The sequence below is a fragment of the Pongo pygmaeus genome, chromosome 22 (genome assembly GCF_028885625.2).
Source record: "Pongo pygmaeus isolate AG05252 chromosome 22, NHGRI_mPonPyg2-v2.0_pri, whole genome shotgun sequence".
Lineage (NCBI taxonomy): Eukaryota > Metazoa > Chordata > Mammalia > Primates > Hominidae > Pongo > Pongo pygmaeus.
The window spans coordinates 59,260,085-59,284,913 of record NC_072395.2 but is presented as its reverse complement, the minus strand read 5'-3'; the positions used below and the strand labels follow the sequence as shown (position 1 = coordinate 59,284,913).

At 52.4% G+C, this 24,829-nt stretch overlaps 1 protein-coding gene and 1 long non-coding RNA gene across 4 annotated transcripts; one reads left to right on the top strand and one right to left on the bottom strand.

Annotated features, from left to right (window-relative positions):
- Nucleotides 1-16: 16 nt before the first annotated feature.
- On the top strand, nt 17-21,319 carry C22H21orf58 (chromosome 22 C21orf58 homolog). Of its 2 annotated transcripts, XM_054468381.2 has the most exons (9): nt 17-379; nt 2,760-2,969; nt 3,696-3,756; nt 5,417-5,490; nt 6,084-6,248; nt 10,325-10,436; nt 19,232-19,323; nt 19,647-19,801; nt 20,085-20,159. In XM_054468381.2, the coding sequence occupies exons 2-8, from the start codon at nt 2,910-2,912 to the stop codon at nt 19,797-19,799; spliced, it is 717 nt and encodes a 238-aa protein (XP_054324356.2). In that variant the 5' UTR covers nt 17-379; nt 2,760-2,909; the 3' UTR covers nt 19,800-19,801; nt 20,085-20,159. The 2 variants fall into 2 exon arrangements, with proteins under 2 accessions (XP_054324356.2, XP_063515945.1); XM_063659875.1 differs by lacking the exons at nt 17-379; nt 19,647-19,801; nt 20,085-20,159 and adding exons at nt 7,321-7,476; nt 21,008-21,319 and having other exon boundaries at nt 2,711-2,969.
- Nucleotides 7,325-22,293, bottom strand: LOC134738977 (uncharacterized). 2 transcript variants are annotated; one of them, XR_010125307.1, is made up of 3 exons: nt 22,144-22,293; nt 20,101-20,173; nt 7,325-7,660 (listed from the first exon to the last, which is right to left on the bottom strand). It is a non-coding gene; the product is annotated as an uncharacterized LOC134738977 (long non-coding RNA). The 2 variants fall into 2 exon arrangements; XR_010125308.1 differs by lacking the exon at nt 7,325-7,660 and adding an exon at nt 7,758-7,979.
- Between the last annotated feature and the right edge of the window lie 2,536 nt (nt 22,294-24,829).

Genomic DNA, 24,829 nt, shown 5'->3' with positions numbered 1-24,829 from the left:
CTACTAGAGATTCCAAGGAGGCAATTCTTAGTGCTTCCCATTCACTTGGCAGTCACAGCTGTGGGCACGCAGGCTCAAGTCTCTCCTTAAGTCAGTCAGTATTACAAACCATACATAATAGTATACTTGATCAATATATAAATGTTATAAACATTCCATATCAAACAAAGTAACATTTCACATCAAGAGAAAGAGGAGAGGAAAAAAAGTTAACCAGTTCAACTAAAAGGAGAATCTATCTGGCAAGGAAGCATCTCTGATGTGGGCAGAGCCTGCAGCAGCAGATGCGGAGGGCTTCTCACAAGTGACAGCAAGACTGTGTAAAACGGCCGCTTTGACCTGGTGGTGTTCTGCTCTTTTATGGCCATAGAGTACTCTGGTAAGGACTGATGGTAAGAGTGTCTTGTTTATGTCTTTATCTGGGTGGATGCAGTATCTACTGATGAGGAAACATCTGGTCCCTGTTGGCCTGATACCCTTTTTTTTTTTGAGGTGGAGTTTCACTCTTGTTGCCCAGGATGGAGTGCAGTGGTGGTGCCATCTTGGCTCACTGCAACCCCCGCCTGCCTGGCCCTATCTTATAATTTAAAAGGCATCAGGAGCCAGGTGCTATGGCTCACACCTGTAATCCCAGCACTTTGGGAGGCCGAGACGGCAGATCACTGGAGGTCAGGAGTTTGAGACCAGCCTGGCCAACATGGTGAAACCCCATCTCTACCAAAAATACAAAGATTAACTGGGCATGGTGGCGTGCGCCTGTAGTCCCAGCTACTCGGGAGGCTGAGGCAGGAGAATCACTTGAACCCGGGAGGCAGAGGTTGCAGTGAGCTGAGATGGCACCACCACTGCACTCCAGCCTGGGCAATGAGCGAAACTCCATCTCAAAAAAAAACATATAAGATGGAGTCCTTTTCTCAGATGAGGTCACTTATATCAAGGGTGCTCTATACAGTTGTTTAACTAAATTAACCTGGTTTTTCTTCTGTGCACACTCAGAGCTGTTTAAATGTCTCCCAAGACTGTCACTGTTAATGACTGTGGACAAGAGCCAGGTTCTTTTATTATCTTATTTATTTTCTCTAGACGGAGGTTTTGCTCTTGTTGCCCAGGCTGGAGTGCTGTGGTGCAATCTTGGGTCACTGCAACCTCTGCCTTCTGATTTCAAGCGATTCTCCTGCCTCAGCCTCCCAAGTAGCTGGGATTACAGGCGCCTACCACGACGCCTGGTTAATTTTTTGTATTTTTAGTAGAGACGGGGTTTCACCATGTTGGCCAGGTTGTCTCGAACTCCTGACGTTGTGATCTGCCTGCCTCAGCCTCCCTAAGTGCTGGGATTACAGGCATGAGCCACCACGCCTGGCCCTTTTTTATTATTTTTTATAGAGATGGGGTCTTACTGTGTTGTGCAGGCTGGTCTCCAACTCGTGGGCTCAAGTGATCTTTCTGCCTTGGCCTCCCAAAGCACTGAGATTACAGTCATGAGCCAACGCCCAATGGCACTGGGATCTTAAACATAGGGCCAGAGTCTGCTCATGTCCAGCAGCACCAGCGAGAACCCCTGACTGCCATCTGGGAATGTGTGGCACCAGGCAGGGCATGTGACCCCAGCCCACAACCTCCACAGATCTGGAGGGAGGGTAAGGCCTGGTTTCATGCTGACTTCATTTCTGGTTGGATGGCCTCCAGGGTAAGGTGAGTTGAACTCTACATCAGGAGTAACCCAGCCCCTCCAGGGCCAGCAGGTGTGAGGTGCGCCCCTCTGAGGATCTCCATGAGCTGCCTCTGTGAGCCTGACTTCCTATGGGCTGGCCAGCCTTTACCCTATCACTCACTGGTCCAGCTCCAGGGTCCCCACATGGATGTGGGTTGGAAGATGGGACAGGCACACAACCATAGATACTGATGGACATGGGCCATTTACAGAACTGAAGGCAAGAGAGCAATTTTGGCCACTGAAGCAAGTCCCTGGGTTAGCTGCACCGAGGAGGGTGCTGACCTCCACCCGTTGGGTCCACAGGTCTGGGCCCCTGCTGCTGACATCCCCTAGATGTCAGTCTGCCTGCTAGTGGGATTGACTAACTCATCAACGTGTAGTTTAATGCCCAACCAAGTGCAGACCACGCTCCTGTTTTGCGTCGCCCTCTGTGAAGCTTCCTGCGTAACTTGACTCCCTGCCCGGTGCCCCCAGCCCCAAGGTGGGACACATCCCCTGGGCACCCCCTCTGGTCCTGCTGAAGCCTAGCCCCTCTGCAGGTCACAACCCGTCCTCTGTCCTGCCCCTTCTGCTGCCTGCAATTTCCTGAACTCCTTGGTAGGTAGTCTCCTCACCCTGTCCTCCCAGTGTCTCCCCACCCTGTCTTCCCTGCTTGCTCTGAGGGTCCCTAGGAGGGGAGGTGTCGTTAACACCCTGGAGGCAGTACATGGGTGGGGCGTCCTCCCCTGACACACAGGCTTCTGGACTGGGTCCTGAGGCTGGTGGTGCATAGGGGGTCACGACTGTCCCCCTCCCCCAGGTCTGAGGGCTCTGCCCCTCTGAATCAGCTGCTGCCCACTTTTTTGCCTTCCCGTGAAGCCCAGCCGGCCACACCTGGGGATGTTTACAGGTAGCCTGAGGACGCACAGTGGAAACCTGGCAACCTGGGGCCTCCCTGTGTCCGGCAGCCTGGCAACTGTCACGTGGCGCCCAGCGCTGGCTTCTGGGGCACTGCAGTCCAGGGAGGGTGTGGATATCTTCCCACAGGGCCCTTCTCTTCCCTCAGGCTGGTCTCCAGGAGGTAAGGCCAGCCCTGCAGGCGACACTGGTGCTTGGGCTCCTGCTGAGCAGGTCTTTCCTGTGAGTTAACAGAAACAGGGAGGGAGGTGGGCTGCGGCCTCCCCTGCGCCTGCAGTCGTCTCCTGCAGCTCCCACCATGCTGGACACATCAGCAGCAGAGCAAGTGACCCGACTGACGCTGAAGCTCTTGGGGCAGGTGAGGCAGAGCCCGGGATGCTCCTGTTTTTAACAACTCCCAGGCTGTGGCGTTGAAGGGACTCTTCGAGACAGCCCTGCAGGTGCAGAATGCAGGGCCCCAAGGGCCGGGCCTGGGGCTGGCAGCCCAGTGGACCCATCCTCAGACTCAGTCTTAACATTCTCTGAGGGTCTGGGTGGCCCATGACCGACCTGCCTGTCCTCACAGGCCACTGAGCACAGTGTCCGGGGAGCCTCGGTGCCTGGGGGCTCCTCTGCGCCCGCTGCCTGCATTGTTCCCTCTCTGGCTGCCTGAGGGACCTGCTGTCCACCTTTCGCCAGCCCTGCGTCCTGGCCCACAGGCCGCCATGAGAGGGACTCACCCCTGGACACACCCAGCAGGTAGCTGCTCAGCTCAGGGTCCAGGTCGGGGGTGCTCCAGGCATGCACTGGCTGGGAAGCCTGGAGGCCTCACCAGTGAAGTGTCTCCCAGGGTTGCTCTTCAGAAATCTGCCTGAAGGGACCACTCAGAGCATCCGCCCCTAGGCTTGTGGATGGAACACATAAATTAGCTAGAGGTCAGGCTTACAGAGGCAGCTCATGGAGATCCCCACCTGTTGGCCCTGGAGGGGCTGGGTTACTCCTGACGTACCGTTCTTTTCACTCAGAAAGCCTCTTAGTCATTCCTGGAGCACACAGGGCCTTTGCCTGGAGCCAGCATCTGTGTCACGGTCTCTCTTCCTCACAGAAGCTGGAGCAAGAACGGCAGAACATGGAAAGGGGACCTGAGGGCCTCCACCTCGAGCCAGGTGAGAGCCCCTGGGCTGCTTGGAACCAGCACAGACAGACGCAAGTGTAGCCGCTCCAGGGGGAGGTGGGGACAGCAACTCTGGGAATCACCCCCATTCCTGGTACCAGCGAGATTGTCCTCAACGTTTTTCCTTTACATTCAGAGTTGAAGACACCCCCATTCCTTATCACCTTTAGTCTGCAAACCCCAAAAAGGGGCACCTTCATTGTTCCCATTTTGCAGATGAGAAAATGGAGGCAGAGAGAGGTTGCTCACCCTGGCAGTGGTCACACCCAGATCAGACCCAGTTGCTCTGGTTCCAGAGCCTGAGCTTGCCCATTGGTTAGGGAGGAGCTGCTGTCCTCACTGTTACCCGGGGACGTCCGGGGAGGAGCTGAGGATGCCGGAGGAGCATTTCTTGTTCTTTGGAACGTGGGGCAAGCTGTGAGCTGTGGGAGCTCACCTGCCAAGGGCAGAGCCCAGTTTCAAATACAAAGAGAAAATCCCAAACCAGGTCCCCTGACTGCAGAGCCAGTGTGAGGCAACAGAATGGTTACCAGTGCCTGGGGCAGAGGGTTTGGGGACCCCCCCAAGGACTGGCTAGGGTTCCCAATGGCCCCTCTCCAGTGTGATGCTGGGTGAGGGGCAGGACCCCTGTGCCTAAGGGAAACGAGGCCAGAACCCTGCCGCCCACCTTCTGGAGCCTTCTCTTGAGTGTAGACCCTCCCCCAAGGAATGTAGACTTTTTCTTTTTTTTTCTGAGAAGGAGTCTCGCTCTATTGCCCAGGCTGGAGTGCAGTGGTGCAATCTCAGATCACTGCAACCTCCGCCTCTGAGGTTCGAACAATTCTCCTCGTGCCTCAGCCTCCCGAGTAGCTGAGATTACAGGTGCACTCCACCATGCCTGGCCAACTTTTGTATTTTTAGTAGAGATGGGGTTTTGCCATGTTGGCCAGGCTTGTCTCGAACTCCCGGCCTGAAGTAATCCACTCAGCTCGGCCTCCTAAAGTGCTGAGATTACAGGTGTGACTCACTGCGCCTGGTCAGATTTTTTTTTTTTTATTCCTGAGACAGGGTTGGTCTCACTCTGTCGCCCAGGCTGGAGTGCAGTGGCCTGATCACAATTCACTGCACCCTCGACCTCCTGGGATCAAGCAGTCCTCCCAGCGCAACCTCCCACTGTTGAGATTACAGGCATGAGCCACCACGCCTGGACTGGGGGGCAGACTTGAGGGATGGGCAGATACTTGGGGATCAGACCAGACTCTAGACCACTTGGGGCCAGAGGGTGGCTCCAGGTGGCCAAGGTCAGGCTGCAGCCAGCCCCGTAGAGGCCTTGGCCTCCTGGAGCCCAGGGCACTCTGTATGAAATGCACTCAGGAGGAAGCTGGTTGCGTGATTTCAGGCTCCCTTCCAGGAATGAGATGACCATCGGCCAGACTCCAGCACTGAGTTCCCTGGATTACCCCTCCCCTGATGCTGCCCCTTGCCCTCCTTACCCAACACTGGTCCCTCTTTCACTGGGATAACCTAAGACCAGGAGCCTCCCAGGCCTCCCTCATCCTGGGAGTGTGGGTGAGGCAGGGCCTTTCGACATGGGTGCAGTGCCATCCGGTCCGAGTGCTTGCAGCGACAGCCTCTACGCGTTCCTTGGTGAGCAAGCAGGTGCTTCCCTCCAGGAAATGAGGACTGGCCAGACAATGCCCTGCAGACTGCTCTGAAGAGAAGGAGGGACCTTCTGCAGAGACTCCGGGTAGGCCCTGCACCCTCCGAGCGAACCTGGCTCAACTCACTGTAGCAGAGATAGCTGCTCGGCCTTAAGGCACCGGGTCGGGGAGTATTGGGGAAGACCTTTCCAGACTCTCAGGGCCAGGCCCCAGCAAGGACACTGTTAGCTTAGAGACCTGCCTGGGTGCAGGTTTTCATCAGGGCTGGAAATGTTGAGTAGGGGCCCAATTCCAGGAGGACCTGGAATGCTGGGATGTCTGGAGGTTTGCTCCCACGGCACTCACCAAAGATGCATCTGAGTGGCAGAGATGTAGGGGAGGTGGGGCCGCTTTTCTAGGGGGAGACCTAGAAAAAAGTAGGCCTGGAACTGGCTTGAAAGAGAGAATAGACCCTGTTGGCTGGGAAAAGAAAACAACTGGAAACTAGCTGACACACCTGGGTCAATTTCAGGAGGCCACCCTCATGCATATACCCCTGGAAGGGTCTTCCAGCCATGGCCATCCTGCCTGGAGAGGCTCCCGTACCTGCCCAGGCTGGCCTGAGCCTCAGGCTGGGGGTGCCTCTGTGGCGCTGGGGCTCCCCCTCCCCGTGTGCAGCAGCTCTGCATCGGCCTTGCAGGAACAACACCTCCTGGACGAGCTCTCTCGGGCCCAGGCCTGGAGCGGGCCAAGCAGAGGAGCCCTCGGGTCAGTCCTGCCCCCAGAGCTGCCCCCCACAGGCATCCTACCCGCTGCCTCCCCATCCCCGCTGGCCCCAGACCCGCCAAGGATCATCCTGCCTACGGTAAGAGGGCGAAGGCGAGGAGCACATTTGAGAGTGGGAGGCGGGTACAGAATTAAGATTTTACAGAAGGCGGGAGGCGCTGTACCTGCAGCGAGGTTGCCTCGTCACCCCCATCCTCCCAAGGCCCACCTTTGAAGGGGGCCAACCGCCTGCCTGGGCACTGTCCGGGCCTCCCCGGACTGCTTACCCCTCATCACAGAGGAAGGCTGGGGCCCAGCTCTGTCTCCCAAACCCCAGCTCTGGCCTTAAATGTTGCATTAGGGGTGGAAGTATCAGGAGAGCTCAGCAGGCGGCCCTGAATTTGGGGAAGTATGTCAACTCCTCAAAACTTTATCACTAGCCGGGTATGGTGGCTCACATCTCTAATCCCAGCACTTTGGGAGGCCGAGGCGGGTGGATCACCTGAGGTCGGGAGTTTGAGACCAGCCTGGGCAACTTGGCGAAATCCTGTCTCTACTAAAAATACAAAAATTGGCTGGGCATGGTGGTGCATGCCTGTAGTCCCAGCTACTCAGGAGGCTGAGGCAGGAGAATCGCTTGAGCCCAGAAAGAGATTACAAGACTCCATCTCAAAAAAACAAAACAAAACAAAACAAAAAAAAACTTTATCATGCCCAGGAGATGCCTAAGGCCCCAGTGTCAAGGGCAGAATGTTAAAGGTAAATAGTGCTCCACTTCTGAGAGCTTCCTACAGCTGTTCAGCCTTCTGGGTGGCAAGCAGCAGAAAACAACTCTGACTTTCTGAAGCAAAAAATGGATCAGAGGGAAACCAGGCACCCAGAGGTGGGATGGAAGCTGGGGGCCCGGAGGTCAAGGCTTTGGTGGGATTCGTGTGACTGGGGTGCAGGGAGGGTGGAAGAGAAGAGGCTGAGGTGGGAATTTCTAGACAGGGCAGCAGAGTCTATGACCTGGAAGGCTTTTGCCCTTTGGGAGGGGACCTTGGCAGCAGCACATGGCGGAGGGTACAGAGGGAAGGGGAGCCTCCGAAGGACCTGCCCCAGATCCTCCTCTGCAGATGTGTGGCCCTCACCAGGTTCTGGATATTCCCAGCCTGTGCCTTCCTGTCTTCCAGCACCACGAACCTCCTCCCAGGACAGAAGGGAGTACGGGGGGTCGTTGCTGTGGACCCCCCATCTTCCTCATCCCAAACACATCTACACTTACTGTGTATCCATCAGGGCCAGTTATGCCTGCAGGTTTCGCTCTCAGCCCCAGTGACACCAGGCAGGTGAGCAGGGGCTGTGGGTCACTAAGATGAGCTTCCTGGCAGCTGGACTCAGAGCCCCTGAGGTAGGAGGTCCCATCAGCCAGGATGGGCATGGCAGCTCTAAGAAAGCCTCATGGGTCTGTGCCAGTGGTGGGCAAACCACAGCTTCAGACCGGAGCTGGCCTGCCTCCTCTTCTCACGCAACCTGCAAGCCAAGAATGGTTTTACATTTTTAAATGTTTGGGGAAAAGCCAATACAATTATCATATTTTGCAACATATGAAAATTATATGAAATGCCAATTTTAGTGTTCATAAATAAAGTTTTATTGGACCAGGCCCATTTGTTTCCACATTGTCCGTAGCTGCTTTCATGCTGCAATGGCCAACTCAAGAGCTAATGGTGTGTCCTGCTTTGGAAGCCGTTTACGATCTAGCTCTTGGCAAAAGTTTGCCAACTCCTGGTCTCTGCCGTCCTTTCTGTGAACTGAGGAAGAAGGGACAAGGCCAGGCAGCCTCACATAGCTAAAAGAGGATAAAACAGAAGGCCTTTCATGCTCGAATATTTGGCTATAATTTATTTTTACTCAGAGGAGAAACCAAAGCTTATTTTCATGACGTGTTCTATATATGTACTACAGTATATGATGGAGTACGGTTGTTATTGGGGCTGGGATAGAGAGGTCACTGGACAGAATTGAGAACGCCTGTTGGGATGCAGCCATCCTACACACGGGTCCGCCCCAGATGCTCAACACCATCCATCATTAGGGAAATGCAAATTAAAGCCACAGTGAGCCACCACTGCATCCCTATTAAAGTAGCTACAATTAAAAAGACTGACCAGGCCAGGCACGGTGGCTCATGCCTGTAATCCCAGCACTTTGGGAGGCCAAGGTGGCCAACCGCTGCTGCATTTCCCCTGCCTGGACACTGTTGGTTGGTTGGATGGGTGGCTCTCCTGAGGTCAGGAGTTCGAGAGCAGCCTGGCCAACATGGTGAAACCCCGTCTGTACTAAAAACACAAAAATTAGCGGGGTGTGGTGGCAGACGCCTGTAATCCCAGCTACTCGGGAGGCTGAGGCATGAGAATCGCTAGAACCTGGGAGGCGGAGGTTGCAGTGAGCTGAGGTAGTACTATTGCACTCCAGCCTGGGCGACAAGAGCAAGACTTTATCTCAAAAAAAAAAAAAAAAAAAAAAAAACACCATACCAAGTGTTGGTTGCTCCTATTAAAGCAGAATTCGTGGAACCAGGCCTCAGCCCACCCTGCTAAAGACAGGAAATGTGGGAAACATTAAAAATACTACATCCTAAGTGATATCTAGACTGAAATACCTTTCCATTCAACCATCTATTCAATGTCTGGGGTTAATCATTTAAAGTTCTCCTTGGATGGATGAATGGATGTGTAGGTAGATGGTTGGCTGGTTGGATGGATGGGTGGGTGGATGGATGGGTGGGTGGGTGGTTGGTTGGTTGGTTGGTTGGTTGGATGGGTGGATGGATGCATGGGTGGATGGATGGGTGGGTGGGTGGTTGGTTGGTTGGATGGACGGGTGGGTGGTTGAATGGTTGGTTGGCTGGTTGGATGGATGGGTGGGTGGATGGATGGGTGGGTGGGTGGTTGGTTGGTTGGTTGGTTGGATGGGTGGATGGATGCATGGGTGGATGGATGGGTGGGTGGGTGGTTGGTTGGTTGGATGGACGGACAGGTGGGTAGATGAATGGTTGGTTGGCTGGTTGGATGGATGGGTGGGTGGATGGATGGGTGGATGGATGGGTGGGTGGATGGTTGGTTGGATGAATGGGTGGATGTTTGGTTGGTTGGATGGGTGGGTGGATGGATGGGTGGTTGGGTGGTTGGGTGGTTGGCTGGTTGGATGGATGGGTGGGTGGATGGGTGGGTGGATGGATGGGTGGATGGATGGGTGGGTAGATGGTTGGTTGGTTGGTTGGATGGGTGGGTGGATGGATGGCTGGTTGGCTGGTTGGATGGATGGGTGGGTGGATGGTTGGTTGGATGAATGGGTGGGTGGATGGTTGGTTGGTTGGATGGGTGGGTGGATGGATGGGTGGTTGGTTGGTTGGTTGGTTAGTTGGATGGGTGGATGGATGCATGGGTGGATGGATGGGTGGGTGGGTGGTTGGTTGGTTGGATGGACAGGTGGGTAGATGAATGGTTGGTTGGCTGGTTGGATGGATCGGTGGGTGGATGGATGGGTGGATGGATGGGTGGGTGGATGGTTGGTTGGATGAATGGGTGGATGTTTGGTTGGTTGGATGGGTGGGTGGATGGATGGGTGGTTGGGTGGTTGGCTGGTTGGATGGATGGGTGGGTGGATGGATGGGTGGATGGATGGGTGGGTGGATGGTTGGTTGGATGAATGGGTGGATGTTTGGTTGGTTGGATGGGTGGGTGGATGGATGGGTGGTTGGGTGGTTGGCTGGTTGGATGGATGGGTGGGTGGATGGGTGGGTGGATGGATGGGTAGATGGATGGGTGGGTGGATGGTTGGTTGGATGAATGGGTGGATGGTTGGTTGGTTGGTTGGATGGGTGGGTGGATGGATGGGTGGTTGGCTGGTTGGATGGATGGGTGGGTGGATGGATGGATGGGTGGGTGGATGGTTGGTTGGATGAATGGGTGGGTGGATGGTTGGTTGGTTGGATGGGTGGGTGGATGGATGGGTGGTTGGCTGGTTGGATGGATGGGTGGGTGGATGGTTGGTTGGTTGGATGGATGGGTGGGTGGATGAATGGTTGGTTGGCTGGTTGGATGGGTGGGTGGATGGATGGGTGGTAGACCCATCCTGGAGACACTTTCTTCAAGGACATATGCAGATAGCTAATCACCTGGCTGTTCCTAGGTCCCCCAGCCTCCTGCCACCATCATTCAGCAGCTCCCTCAGCAGCCACTCATAGCACAGATTCCTCCTCCCCAGGCCTTCCCTACTCAACGGTCAGGAAGTATTAAGGAAGGTAAGTGTTCCATATTCATATTGTTGTGGGTTGAGGAAATTATCTACTGAAAGGGAAAATGTTCCTGGAAGCAGGACAGTCACTTAGGGCCAGCTTTTGGCTGTTCAACATGAAAATAATTTTAACTTTAAGAAATCCTTATATAAATGATATAGAAAAGGAAACAAGAGGTATAAGAAAGATAACTGAACTAGGAGGTAAAATAATTGGGCTCCAGTTCCAACTCATCCAGTCATCATCCATTCAAAAACCATTATTAAGATGCTTCTTTTAAAATAACTTTTAGGGCCCGGCTTGGTGGCTCATGCTTGTAATCCCAACACTGGGAGGCCGAGGCGGGTGGATTACCTGAGGTCAGGAGTTCGAGACCAGCCTGGCCCACAAGGTGAAACCCCATCTCTACTAAAAATACAAAAACCAGCTGACCATGGTGATGGATGCCTGTAATCCCAGCTACTTGGGAGGCTGAGGCAGGAGAAATTGCTTGAACCTGGGAGGCAGAGGTTGTAGTGTGAGCTGAGAATGCACCACTTTACTCCATCCTGGGCGACAGAGTGAGACTCTGTCTCAAAAATAATAATAATAATAATAATAATAACTTTTAAATACTTGATTTTATTTATTTATTTATTTATTTAGAGAGTGTCTTGCTTTGTTGCCCAGGCTGGAGTACAATGGCATGATCTCTGCTCACTGCAACCACTGCCTCCTGGGTTCAAGCGATTTCTCCTGCCTCAGCCTCCCAAGTGGCTGGAACTGCAGGCCTGCACCACCATGCTTTGCTAATTTTTGTATATTCAGTAGAGATGGGCTTTCGCCATTTTGGCCAGGCTGGTCTTGAACTCCCAACCTCAGGTGATCCGCCCACCTCAGCCTCTCAAAGCGCTGGGATTATAGGCGTTCGCCACTGCGCCCGGCCCAATTTGACAAGTTTTATTTATTTATTTATTTTGTTTTTGTTTTTTGTTCTGAGACAGAGTCTTGCTCTTGTTGCCCAGATTGGAGTGCAATGGCACAATCTTGGCTCACTGCAACCTCCACCTCCTGGGTTCAAGCAATTCTCCTGCCTCAGCCTCTCGAGTAGCTGGGATTACAGGTGCCCACCACCATGCCCAGCTATTTTGTTGTATTTTTGGTAGAGACGGGGTTTCACTATGTTGGCCAGGCTGGTCTCGAACTCCTGACCTCAGGCAATCCACCCGCCTTGGCCTCCCAAAGTGCTGGGATTACAGGTGTGAGCCACCACACCCGGCTTGACAAGTTTTAACATATACATATAACATATACTTATATCACTACAATCAAGACTGAGCATATCAATCACCTCCAAAGTTTCCTCCTGTTTCTTTTTAATCCCTCCTCCTACACCCCCATGCAACTGCTGAGCAGCTTTCTGTCACTATGTAGTAGTTTGCATTTTCTAGATTTTTTATTTTATTTTATTTTATTTTTGAGACAGAGTCTTGCCTGTCGCCCAGGCTGGAGTGCAGTGGCATGATCTCGGCTCACTGCAACCTCCGCCCCTCCAGGTTTAAGCAATTCTCTGCCTCAGCCTCTGGAGTAGCTGGGATTACAGGCACCTGCCACCACACCCTGCTAATTTTTTGTATTTTTAGTAGAGACGGGGTTTCACCATCTTGGCCAGGCTGGTCTTGAACTCCTGACCTCATGATCCACCCGCCTCAGCCTTCCAAAGTGCTGGGATTACAGGCGTGAGCCACCATGCCCGGCCTGCATTTTCTAGATTTTTGTAGAAATGGTCTACACAGTATGTACTCTTTTTTTGTACGGCTTCTCTCAGCGTGACTGTTTTAAGATTCATCACTGTTGTTGGGTTTATCAATACATGGTTCCTTCTAATTGCTGAGTAGTGTTGCATTGTGTGAATATATCAGTTTGTTATGCATTCACCTGTTGGTGGATGTCTTAGCCCATTTTCTGTTGCTTAGAATATCTGAAACGGAGTAATTTTTTTTTTTTTGAGACAGAGTCTTGTTCTTTTGCCCAGGCTTGAGTGAAGTGGCGAAATCTCGGCTCACTTCAACCTCTGCCTACCGGGTTCAAGTGATTCTCCTGCCTCAGCCTCCCAAGTAGCTGGGATTACAGGCGCCTGCCACCACGCCCAGCTTATTTTTGTAGTTTTTAGTAGAGACGGGGTTTCACCATGTTGACCAGGTTGGTATCAAATTCCTGACCTCAGGTGATCCGCCTGCCTCGGCCTCCTAAAGTATTGGGATTACAGGCGTGAGCCACCAGGCCTGGCCTTGGGTTAATTTTTGCATTTTTAGTAGAGACGGGATTTCGCCATGTTGGCCAGACTGGTCTCGAACTCCTGACCTCAGGTGATCCACCCACCTCGGCCTCCCAAAGTGCTAGGATTACAGGCGTGAGCCACTGTGCCTGGTCAAATCTGGGTAATTTATAGAGAAAAGAAATTCATGTCTTACAGTTCTAGAGACTGGGGAGTGCAAGGTTCAGGGGGCACATCTGGCGAGAGCCTTCTTGCCGTTGGGGACTCTGCAGAGTCTGGAGGCGGTATAGGCATCACATGGCAAAGGGGCTGAGTGTGCTATTGGCTAGCTCAGGTCACTCTTCCTCTTCCTATAAAGCCACCAATTCTCCCATGATAACACATTAACCCATGAAATCATTAATCCATTATCCCATGTATGCATTAATCCATTCATAAAGGCAGAGCCCTCATGATCCAAGTACCCCTTACAGGCCCCACCTCTCAATACTGCCACATGGAGGATTAAGTTTCAACCATAGCAATGAGAGGCCCCACCTCTCAATACTGCCACATTGAGGATTAAGTTCCAACCATAGTAATGAACATTTGGGTTGTTTCTTGTTTTTGCTTATGACCAACAAAGCTGTCATGGACATTCCTGCCTCAGTCTTTCTGTGGACGTATGCTTTCATTTCTCTTGGGTAAATACCTAGAAGTGAAATGTCTGAATCATATGAGATTTAACTCTTTTTTTTTGAGATGGAGTCTCACTCTTTTACCCAGGCTAGAGTGCAGTGTAGCGATCTCGGCTCACCACAGCCTCTGCCTCCCGGGTTCAAACAATTCTCCTGCCTCAGCCTCCCGAGCAGCTGGGATTACAGGCATGTGCCACCGCGCCCGGCCAGCAGTTTCTTAAAAGTTAAATCAGCCGGGTACGGTGGCTCACGCCCATAATCCCAACACTTTGGGAGGCCAGGGTGGGCGGATCACGAGGTCGGGAGTTCGAGACCAGCCTGGCCAACATGGAGAAACCCCGTCTCTACTAAAAACACAAAAATCAGCCGGGCGTGGTGGCACATGCCTGTAGTGCCAGCTGCTCGGGAGGCTGAGGTAGGAGAATCACTTGAACCCGGGAGGTGGAGGCTGCAGTGAGCAGAGATCATGCCTTTGTACTCCAGCCTGGGTGACAGAGTGAGACTCTGTCTCAAAAAAGAAAAAAAGAAACTGCCAAACTGTTATCTAGTGTCTGCGGCATTTTATATTCTCACTAGTAATGTTTGTGAGTTCTAGTTATTTACAACCTTGGCAACACGTGGTATGGTCAGTCTTTCTCATTTTATCCATTTTAACAGGATGCAGCGGTGGTTGATTGTGGCTTTGATTTGCATTGCCCTAATGACTAATGGAATTGGTAGTCTAGGGACAGATGTGTGTAGAATGGCTGAATCACCTGACAGCTGTCCTCAAATCTGTCCCAGTGACCTGCCTATCCCAACCCCTGTGCTGACTTGGTTAATTACTGTAGCTCTATCATATGTTGTAATCCAAGCCAGACCTGGCCCAGGACAGCCATGTAACCCACATCCAGGGGATACCATTCCTATTGTGATCCATATGAGGAGCCCCTGGAGTGGCAGAGAGCATAGCTTGTGCCATCATAAAGGGTAGTCCTGTCTTTCCTTATTACCTGTCGATTTTTCCAGATGAACTTTAGTGATAGTCTGTCAGGTGCTAAAAAGCACACTGAGGTAGGGGTGTGTGTGTGGGTGTGTGTGCCCATGCTTGTATGCCACAGGTTCTAAAAAGCACACTGAGGTAGGGGTGTGTGTGCACGTGCGTGCTTGTGTGTGCCTATGCTTGTATGCCATAGGTTCTAAAAAGCACACTGAGGTAGGGGGGTGTGTGCACGTGCACGCTTGTGTGTGTCTATGGTTGTATGCCATAGGTTCTAAAAAGCATACTGAGGTAGGGGTGTGTGTGAATGGGTGAGTGTGTGCCTATGCTTGTATGCCATATGAGAGAAAACGCAGCATTTAAAATCAGTGGTTAACAGCCAGCACAGTGGCTCATGCCTGTCATCCCAGCACTTGGGGAAGCTGAAGCAGGAAGATAGCTTGAGCCTAGGAACTTGAGACCAGCCTGGGCAACACAGCAAGATGCAATCTTGGCTGGGCGCAGTGGCTCACACCTGTAATCCCAGCACTTTGGGAGGCTAAAGAGGCTGGATCACCTGAGGTCAGGAGTTCGAGACCAGCCTGGCCAACATGGTGAAATCCCGTGTTTACTAAAAATACAAAAATCAGCCGGGTGTGGTGGTGGATGCCAGTAATCCCGGTTACTTGGGAGGCTGAGGCAGGAGAATTGCTTGAGCCTGGGAGGCGGAGGCTGCAGTGAGCTGAGATCACGCCACTGCACTCCAGCCTGGGTGACAGACCAAGACTCTGTCTCAAAAAAATAAAAATAAAAATAAGGGGAGGCCGGACACAGCGGCTCACGCCTGTAATCCCAGCATTTTGGGAGGCCAAGGTGGGAGGACTGCTTGAGCTCAGGAGTTCCAGACCAGCCTGGGCAACATGGGGAAACCCCATCTCTACAAAAAAATACAAAAATTCGCCAAGTGTTGGGTGCATGCCTGTAGTCCCAGCTACTTGGGAGGTGGAGGCTGCAGTGAGCTGTGATTGTGCCACTATACTGCAGCCTGGGTAAGAGAGTGAAACCCTGTCTCTAAATAAATAAACAAATAAAGGGAAATAAAAAACATTTGTAGGAAAGTAGATACTGGGGGAGTTTGCATAATAACTGTTCTAAAGGAATTCGTAAAAGATTTTTTTTTTTTTGAGATGGGAGTGTCGCTCTGTCGCCAGGCTGGAGTGCAGTGGCATGATCTCAGCTCACTGCAACCTCCGCCTCCTGGGTTCAAGCGATTCTCCTACCTCAGCCTCCCGATTAGCTGGGACTTACAGGCATGTGCCACCATGCCCAGCTAATTTTTGTGTTTTTAGTTGAGACGGGGTTTCACCATGTTGGCCAGATGGTCTCGATCTCTTGACCTCATGATCCACCCACCTCAGCCTCCCAAAGTGCTGGGATTACAGGCGTGAGCCACTGTGCCCGGCCCTACCCTTATTTTTAAATGCAAGTTTTGCTACATATTGAAATCTAGATTGATAGTCATTTTATCTCACCACTTTCTAAGGACCCTGTGATTGCACTGGGCTTGCCCAGATAATCCAGGATTATATTCCCATCTCATGAGTCTTTTTTTTGAGTCACAGTGTTGCTATATCACCTAGGCAGGTCCAAAACTCCTGGCCTCAAGCGATCCTCCCACCTCAGCCTCCCAAGTAGCTGGGATTATAGCACCCAGCACTCAAGATTCTTTTCTTTCTTTCTTTTTTTTTTTTTTTTTTTTGAGACGGAGTCTTGCTGTCTCCCAGGCTGGATTGCAGTGGCGCGATCTCAGCTCACTGCAAGCTCCGCTCCCCAGGTTCACGCCATTCTCCTGCCTCAGCCTTCCAAGTAGCTGGGACTACAGGTGCCCGCCACCACGCCTGGCTAATTTTTTTTTGTATTTTTAATAGAGATGGGGTTTCACCGTGTTAGCCAGGATGGTCTCGATCTCCTGACCTCATGATCCTTTTTTTAAAAGTTAACTTACGGCAAGGCACGGTGGCTCGTATCTGTAATCCCAGCACTTTGGGAGATGATATGGGAGGATCACTTGAGCCTGGGAGTTCAAGACCAGCCTGGGCAACATATTGAGACCTCATCTCTACAAAACATATCAAAATTAGTTGGGTATGGTGGCATGTGCCTGTGGTCCCAGCTACTTGGGAGGATGAGATGGGAGGATCCCTTGAGCCCAGGAGGTCCATGCTGCAGTGAGCTGTGTTCACACCAAGGCGTCCCAGCTTGGGCAACAGAGTGAGACCCTGTCTCAAAAAAAAAAAATAATAATAATAATTTATGATTTAAAAAAAAACCTGTGTAACTTTACCATTGTGACCACTTGTTAAGTGCAAAGTTCAGTAGTGTTAACTATAGTCACTGCTGTGCCGCAGAACACTTTTATCTTGCAAATCTCAAACTCCACCCATTGAACTACATCACCCCCTCCCGTCAGTGCCTGGCAACCACCGTCCTGTGTTCTGTTTCTGAGTTTGACTGTGTTCGATGTGTCAGATGAGTGGAGCCATACAGTATGTGTCCTTTGTGTGAGTACATCACCCCCACCTGCCAGTGCCTGGCAACCACCGTCCTGTGATCTGTTTCTACAAATTTGACTGTGTTCGATATGTCCTGTGAGTGGAGCCATACAGTATTTGTCTTTGTGTGACTGGCTTATTTCGCTTAGTATGATGTCCTCAAGGATCACCCACATTGCAGCAGGTCACCGATGAGTAACAGTCCATTGTATGGATAGACCACGTTTCTGCATCCATTTATCTACTGATGTACGCTTGGGTTGCTTCCGTCCCCGCTCAAGATTCCGGGCTTACATCTGCCCAGGCCTTTTTGCCCTCTAATGGAACACATGCCTAGCACTGAAATGGCTGTGTCAGGAAATACAGCCACACAGTCTCTCAAAAGGTTTGTGCCCATTTACACTCCACATGCATGAATGAGAATTGCAGTCGCCAGAGCACTTCACCGGCACTTGGTATTTTCAGACTTTTCATTTTTGCCAGCGTGGTGAGCATGTTATGGAAGTTCATTCTGGTTTAATTTGCATTTCGCTTTTTCATATATTTATTGGCCATTTGGTTTTTTGAGGTTTTTTTGTAAGAGACAGGGTCTCACTCTGTTGCCCAGACTGGAGTGCAATGGTGTAATCATATCTCGCTGCAGCCTCAACTTCTGGGCTCAAGCACTCCTCCCACCTCAGCCTCCCAAGTAGCTGGGACTACAGGCACAGTCAGCTAATTTAAAAAATTTTGTGTAGGCCGGGCGCAGTGGCTCACGCCTGTAATCCCAGCACTTTGGGAGGCCGAGGCGGGCAGATCACGAGGTCAGGAGATTGAGACCATCCTGGCTAACACAGTGAAACCCCATCTCTACTAAAAATACAAAAACAAAATTAGCTGGGTGTGGTGGCGGGCGCTTGTAGTCCCAGCTACTCAGGAGGCTGAGGTGGGAGAATGGCGTGAACCTGGGAGGCAGAGCTTGCAGTGAGCCAAGGTTGCACCGCTGCACTCCAGCCTGGGAGACAGAGTGAGACTCTGTCTCAAAAAAACCCCAGCACTTTGGGAGGCCGAGGCAGGTGGATCATGAGGTCAGGAGATCGAGACCATCCTGGCTAACACGGTGAAACCCCATCTCTACAAAAGATACAAAAAATTAGCTGGGCGTGGTGACGGGCGCCTATAGTCCCAGCTACTCAGGAGGCTGAGGCAGGAGAATGTTGTGAACCTAGGAGGCAGAGCTTGCAGTGAGCCGAGATCGCACCACTGCACTCCAGCCTGGGCGACACAGCAAGACTCCGCCTCAAAAAATAAATAAATAAATAAATAAAATTTTGTGTAGAGATGAGGTCTTGCTAGACTGGTCTCAAGGACTTCTCCCGTCTCGGTCTCCCAAAGTGCGATCATCACAGGCATGAGCCACCGTGCCTGGCCTTATTGGCTACTTGAATATCCTTTTTTGTGAAGCGTCCATTTAAGTAATTTGCCCATTTTTCTTTCAGGTTGTCTGCCTCCCTTATTGGTTTCTAGGAATTCTTTATAATTTCTGTAATGAGTCCTTTTTTGATATGTGCATTTTGAGTGTTCCATCCTTCTTGTGGTTGCCTTTTCACTCTTTTCATGGTGTCTGTAGATGAACAGATGTTTTATTATTTATTTTTTGGGGAGATAGTATCTCGCTCCGTTACCCAGGCTAGAGTGCAGGGGCATGATCATGGCTCACTGCAGCCTCGAACTCCTGGGCTCAAGCGATCCTCCTGCCTCAGCCTCCTGAGTAGCTGGGACTACAGGCGTGCACCACTACAACTGGCTTAGATGTTTTAATTTTTTTTTTTTTTCTTGAGACGGAGTTTCGCTCTGGTTGCCCAGGCTGGAGTACAGTGGCGCTATCTTGGCTCACCGCAACCTCTGCCTCATGAGTTCAAGTGATTCTCCTGCCTCAGCCTCCCAAGGAGCTGGGATTACAGGCTTGAGCCACCACGCCTGGCTAATTTTTGTATTTTTAGTAGAGACTCAGAGCACGCCCCAGGGACCTGCACAGTGTACAGACAGACTCGGGCATGCCCCGGGAACCCGCACCGTGTACAGACAGACTCAGGGCATGCCCCGGGGACCTGCACCGTGTACAGACAGACTCAGGGCATGCCCCGGGGAGCTGCACCGTGTACAGACACATGTTCCACAGCCTCTGACCTAGAAGTTCCACAACTCAGAGCACGCCCGGGGGAGCTGCACCGTGTACAGACAGACTCAGAGCCTACCCCGGGGACCTGCACAGTGTACAGAAACACGTGTTCTCTGGTCCTATAACACGCTCTATCACTTTAACAAATATGAGAAATGGAAACTTTGTTCAGGGTCCCCCTGCGTCTCCCCTGCAGACATGATGGAGCTGCTGCTGCTGCAGAATGCACAGGTGCACCAGCTGGTCCTGCAGAACTGGATGCTCAAGGCCCTGCCCCCAGCCCTGCAGGTAGGCTCAGCCCCGAGCAGACCCCAAGGCCAAAGAAACAGGGCCTGGGTGGTTTTTCCTCTGGAAACTTCTGCATCTGCGTAGCTCTGAAAGGGCATTCCTGTCTGCAGTCTGGCTGTGAAGCCCCCATCCCCATCGAGTCCCAGCCCAGATGAGGAATGGGTTGCACAATTTGGGGCGGGGAAGGAGCCTCCTCTGGGAGGATGCTTAGACCCCGCCATCCTGCCTATCACATGGGATCCAGCCCCAATTAGGAACAGGGCGGGAGTGGAGGTGGGCAGCAGCCTGGGCCGCGTCCTGAGCGGCAGGTGCGTCTGTGGCAGGACCCGCCACATGTGCCCCCGGGGGTCCCACGAGCTGCCAGGCCAAGGCTGCCCGCCGTGCACCACCACCACCACCACCATGCTGTGTGGCCACCTGGGGCCGCCACTGTCCTCCAGCCCGCCCCCAGCCTGTGGACGCCCAGCCCACCCTGAGTGTGAGTCACAGAGACCCTGGACGGGGCACCCTCCACCCCCAGGCTTCCTCAGGGCTGTGGGCTGTGGCGGGACCATGGAAAGGAGCAGGGAGAGACCCTGCCGCCACCTGGAGTGGCTACGCGAGTGTGGACTGCAGGCCCCTCCTGGGGAAGCTGGGCAGGCTCGCTTTCTGGCCACGGGGCCATTCCAGGGGGCATCCCTTGCTCTGGGACCCCTGCAGTGAGGGGCCTGTGAACCCCACCAGGGCAGCAGCCCCTCCAAGGGACCCCTCCTTTCCTGTAGGGCGGCGCCGGCCCACCTGGGAGCCTCAGGTCCCCCTCTTCCATCACGGAGGTAAAGTTGAGGCCGTGGACGCCACCAGCCTGACGATCCTGAAATAAAGATTTCATCCAGAAAGAGTTTAAGAAAATCTCAGCTCAGGAGCCAGAATAGAAAATATCAATAGCTTTAGCCACATGGAAGTGTGAACATCCTGATGGGGAAAATACCACAAAGTTGAATTTAATAACTAGGGACACCTGTTTGCCACAGCTGTGGAACAGATTCCCACTAAAGAAGTAGGGGTGCATGGCTCACGCCTGTAATCCCAGCACTTTAAGAAGCTGAGGCAGGAGGATCTCACTTGAGCTCAGGAATTCGAGACCAGCCTGGGTCACGTAGCGAGACCCCGTCTCTACAAAAAATAAATTTAAAAAACTAGCCAGGTGTGGTGATATGCGCCTGTGATCTCAGCAGCTCTGGGGGCTGAGGTGGGAGGATTGCTTGAGCCCAGCAGTTAGAAGCTGCAGTGAGCTGTGATGGAACCACTGCACTATAGCCTGGACCACAGAGCAGGCCCCTGTATCAAAAAATAAAATGAAAAAGTGAAAGAAGCAAGCTGTGTATGACGTGATCCCTTTTGAGTTAAAGAAAAAAAAAAAGGGGGGGAGAGCGCTAATGCTGTAAATGCAGAAATGTCTACATGCTGGTTTGCACGCTCATTCCTGTAAAGCAAAGGCGAGTGCTGGGCAGTGGAAGGCGGCTCACTCTCCTCAGTTCAGTTTCCTTCTTGCTGTGGGGTTTCTCACCATGTGGATAGGCTACCTTGACTATTTCTTTTCTTTACTTTTTGTTACTTTTTTTGGGTGCAATTATGTTTCTTTGCTCTTTTAATGTTATTTAAATATTTTTAAGTAGTATACATAAACTTTCATTCACCCCGTTAGGACAGATTCTTTCATTCCTGAAGTTCCGCCCGAGGAGGAACCCTGTCCCAGTGCTTCCATCCTTGAAAGTTTGCCGGTAGGAGACAGGATGACCAGAGAGTTGCCACTGAGCTGCAGCGGCCTCCGCTCTGGCTGACCTGGCCTCAGAGCTCCCCAGGGAGAGCCACGTGGTGCTGACATGGATGGACACGTGTGAATACCGAAGGGTCCAGCGTAGCTACTGGCAGTAACACTCACTTCTCTCAGAACCATCTTTTCGTGCCTCTTGAAGGTGATTCCAGAGACTCTGTGCTCTCGTTAAAAGCTCAAACCAAAGCTCTGACTCCATTTCCTCTTTTCACGGTGACTTTCTAGCATGGCATTTCTCTTTCCTTCTATTAAATTTTTTTTTTTGAGACAGAGTTTTGCTCTTGTCGCCCAGGCTGGAGTGCAATGGCGTGATCTCGGCTCACTGCAAGCTCCGCCTCCCAGGTTCATGCCATTCTCCTGCCTCAGCCTCCCTTGTAGCTGGGACTACAGGCGCCCGCCACCACGCCCGGCTAATTTTTTGTAGAGACGGGGTTTCACCGTGTTAGCCAGGATGGTCTCGATCTCCTGACCTCGTGATCCACCTGCCTCGGCCTCCCAAAGTGCTGGGATTACAGGCGTGAGCCACCACGCCTGGCCTATTAAATATTTCTCAACAGAATTTTTCATACAACAGAGGGAAGAAATGTCACAGGAAGTGGTGGTCTTTGGATGGCCTGGTCTTGCTGGGTTCACGGGAATGAAAGGCTCTGGCATCCAGAGTGTCTGGTTACGGCACAGCTGGGCTGGCTTAGCCTTGACTGGCCTGCAGGAGGGGTGGGGTCACACCTGAGGGTGGGGCAGGGGATGAGCTCACCCCCACACGCAGTCCCCCTTGGTCCACCTTGGTCCCCCTGGGTAGGCTGAAGAGCTCAGAGCAGGCCCTGAAAGTGGGCTTGGGCTGCTTGGCAGGCGTTTTGGGGTCTGGGTGCCTGGTACCTGGTAGTTAGGAGTGGGGGCTTCTCATGGCCACACCTCCTTGCCTGTGGTCAGGAGGGTGGGGGGTGGTAGGTGGGGGCTCAGGGCACATTGTGCACACCTGTACACCTAATAAGGTGGGTGACACTCACTGAGAGAGGTTGAAGATGACCCAGGGATCAAGGCAGCACATACGCATGGGTCAGAGCCTCCACGGGGTTGGCAGATCTGCAGATTCAACGCAACTCCAGTCAAGATTCCACATTCTTCCTGGCACATGAGGAGCTGAATCTGGAACCACACAGAACGTGAAGGGCCGGGTGACTCCGGGAGCAGAAGGATGAGGACGGACCTGCTCTGACGACACTCTGGCTTGCAAGAGGGTCCAGAATCAGGGCAGTGTGGCTGGGGACAGGCTGGGCAGCGGTGACCCGTGAGCCCCCACTCCTAACTACCAGGTTCCTAGAGCAGGACACTACCCTATACGGGCAACAGGTGATGCTGCTGCTGCCTGGGCCATGGGCAGCTCTTCCTCAGATTCAGGTCAGAAGGGCATTTGCTCACATTCCCTACAGAAATAAAGGGTTGGGGCCAGGCACAGTGGCTCACACCTATAATGTCAGCACTTTGGGAGGCCTAGGCGGATCAATCACTTGAGGTCAGGAATTTGAGACCTGCCTGGCCAACATGATGAAACCCTGTCTCCACTAAAAAATACAAAAATTAGCCAGGTGTGGTGGCACACACCTGTAGTACAAGCTACCTGGGAGGCTGAGGCAGGAGAATCACTCCAAAAAAAAAAAAAGCAATACAGGATTGGGCCGGGCATGGTGTGGTGGCTCACACCTGTGATCCCAGCACTTTGGGAGGCTGAGGCGGGCAGATTACTTGAGGTGAGGAGTTCAAGCCCAGCCTGGTCAACACAGCGAAACCCTGTCTCTACAAAAACAAAAATTAGCTGGGTGTAGTGGTGCGCACTTGTAGTCCCAGCTGCTCGGGAGGCTGAGGCAGGTGAATGGCTTGAGCCCAGGAGGTGGAGGTTACAGTGAGCCGAGACTGCACCACTGCACTCCAGCCTAGGCAACAGAGTGAGACTCTACCTCAAAAAAACAAAACGGGCTGGGCATGGTGGCTACGCCTATAATCCCAGCACTTTGGGAGGCCAAGGTGGGCGGATCACGAGGTCAGGAGATGGAGACCATCCTGGCTAACATGGTGAAACCCTGTTTCTACTAAAAATACAAAAAATTAGCCAGATGTGGTGGCGGGTGCCTGTAGTCCCAGCTACTCGGGAGGCTGAGGCAGGAGAATAGCCCGAACCTGGGAGGCAGAAGTTGCAGTCAGCCGAAATCATGCCACTGCACTCCAGCCTGGGCAACAGAGCGAGACTGTCTCAAAAACAAAACAAAACAAAAAAACAGAACAGGGTCGTGTTCAATAATACATATAAATACTTCCAACCAATAATACCTCCAAATCAAAAAAAAGAAAAACCAATATAAAGGACAGAAGACACAAGCAGTCCCTTACAGCAGAGGGGATGAAGAGAGAGGCTGGGTGCAGTGGCTCATGCCTGTAATCCCAGCACTTTGGGAGGCTGAGGCGGGTGGATCATGAGGTCAGAAGATCGAGACCATCCTGGCCAACATGGTGAAACCCTGTCTGCTAAAAATAAAAAAAAATAAATAATAAATAAAAATTAGCTGGGCATGGTGGTACACACCTGTAGTCCCAGCTACTCAGGAGGCTGAGACAAGAGAATCGCTTGAACTCGGGAGGCGGAGGTTGCAGTCAGCCAAAATCATGCCACTGCACTCCAGCCTGGGCCACAGAGCAAGACTACGTCTCCAAAAAAAAAAAAAAAAAAAAAAAGATGAAGAGATAAGACTCACTGATGGTGGGGACACAGGGCAGCCCCAGTGCACATCGGAGACCCTGTCCAAGAGAAGGCTGGGACCACCTAGGCTGCGTCTGGGCCCCAGGGTCACTGGCTGTGGGCTTCTGGGGGCACTAGTGGCCCAGCCCTGCAGTAGTGTCTGGGCACTACCCAGTAAAGCCAGACCCCCACGTCCTCAGCCCCCAGGAATTCCCAAGAAGCCCTGAGCGCCCCAGGATGTGAACAGAGGCTCCTGGGGCTCGGTTCTAACAGCAAACAAGAACCTCCAAAATCCCACCCACGGCTGGCAGGTCTCCAGGCCCCTCAGTCTCTTTTAAGGGCTCTTGAATGTGATTCCCGACTGTGTGCTCTTGTTAAAGCTTGGATTGGCCAGGCGCGGTGGCTCACGCCTGTAATCTCAGCACTTTGGGAGGCCGAGGCGGGCGGATCACGAGGTCAGGAGATCGAGACCATCTTGGCTAACACGGTGAAACCCCGTCTCTACTAAAAATACAAAAAATTAGCCGGGCGAGGTGGAGGGCGCCTGTAGTCCCAGCTACTCGGAAGGCGGAGGCAGGAGAATGGCGTGAACCCCGGGGGGCGGTGCCTGCAGTGAGCTGAGATCGCGCCCCTGCACTCAGGCCTGGGCGACAGAGCGAGACTGTCTCAAAAAAAAAAAAAAAAAAAAAAGCTTGGATTAAAGCTGACTCCATTTTCTGTTTTCACGAGTACTGTTTCGACATTAAGTTTCACAGTAAACAGAACGCTCTCCATCGAAGGGCGCAGTGGTGCAGCGACTTCAGGAACAGAGGGGCCTGGCTCGTGTTCCCAAGGGGACAAGTCCAGGCTAAGACAGGACGCAAGTCCAGTGGGAAGGCATTTTCATGTCCCTAAATCATTTCATAGGACAAACAGATGATCAGAATTGTAGTAGCCCCAGGCTTTAGAACTCACGAAGGTCT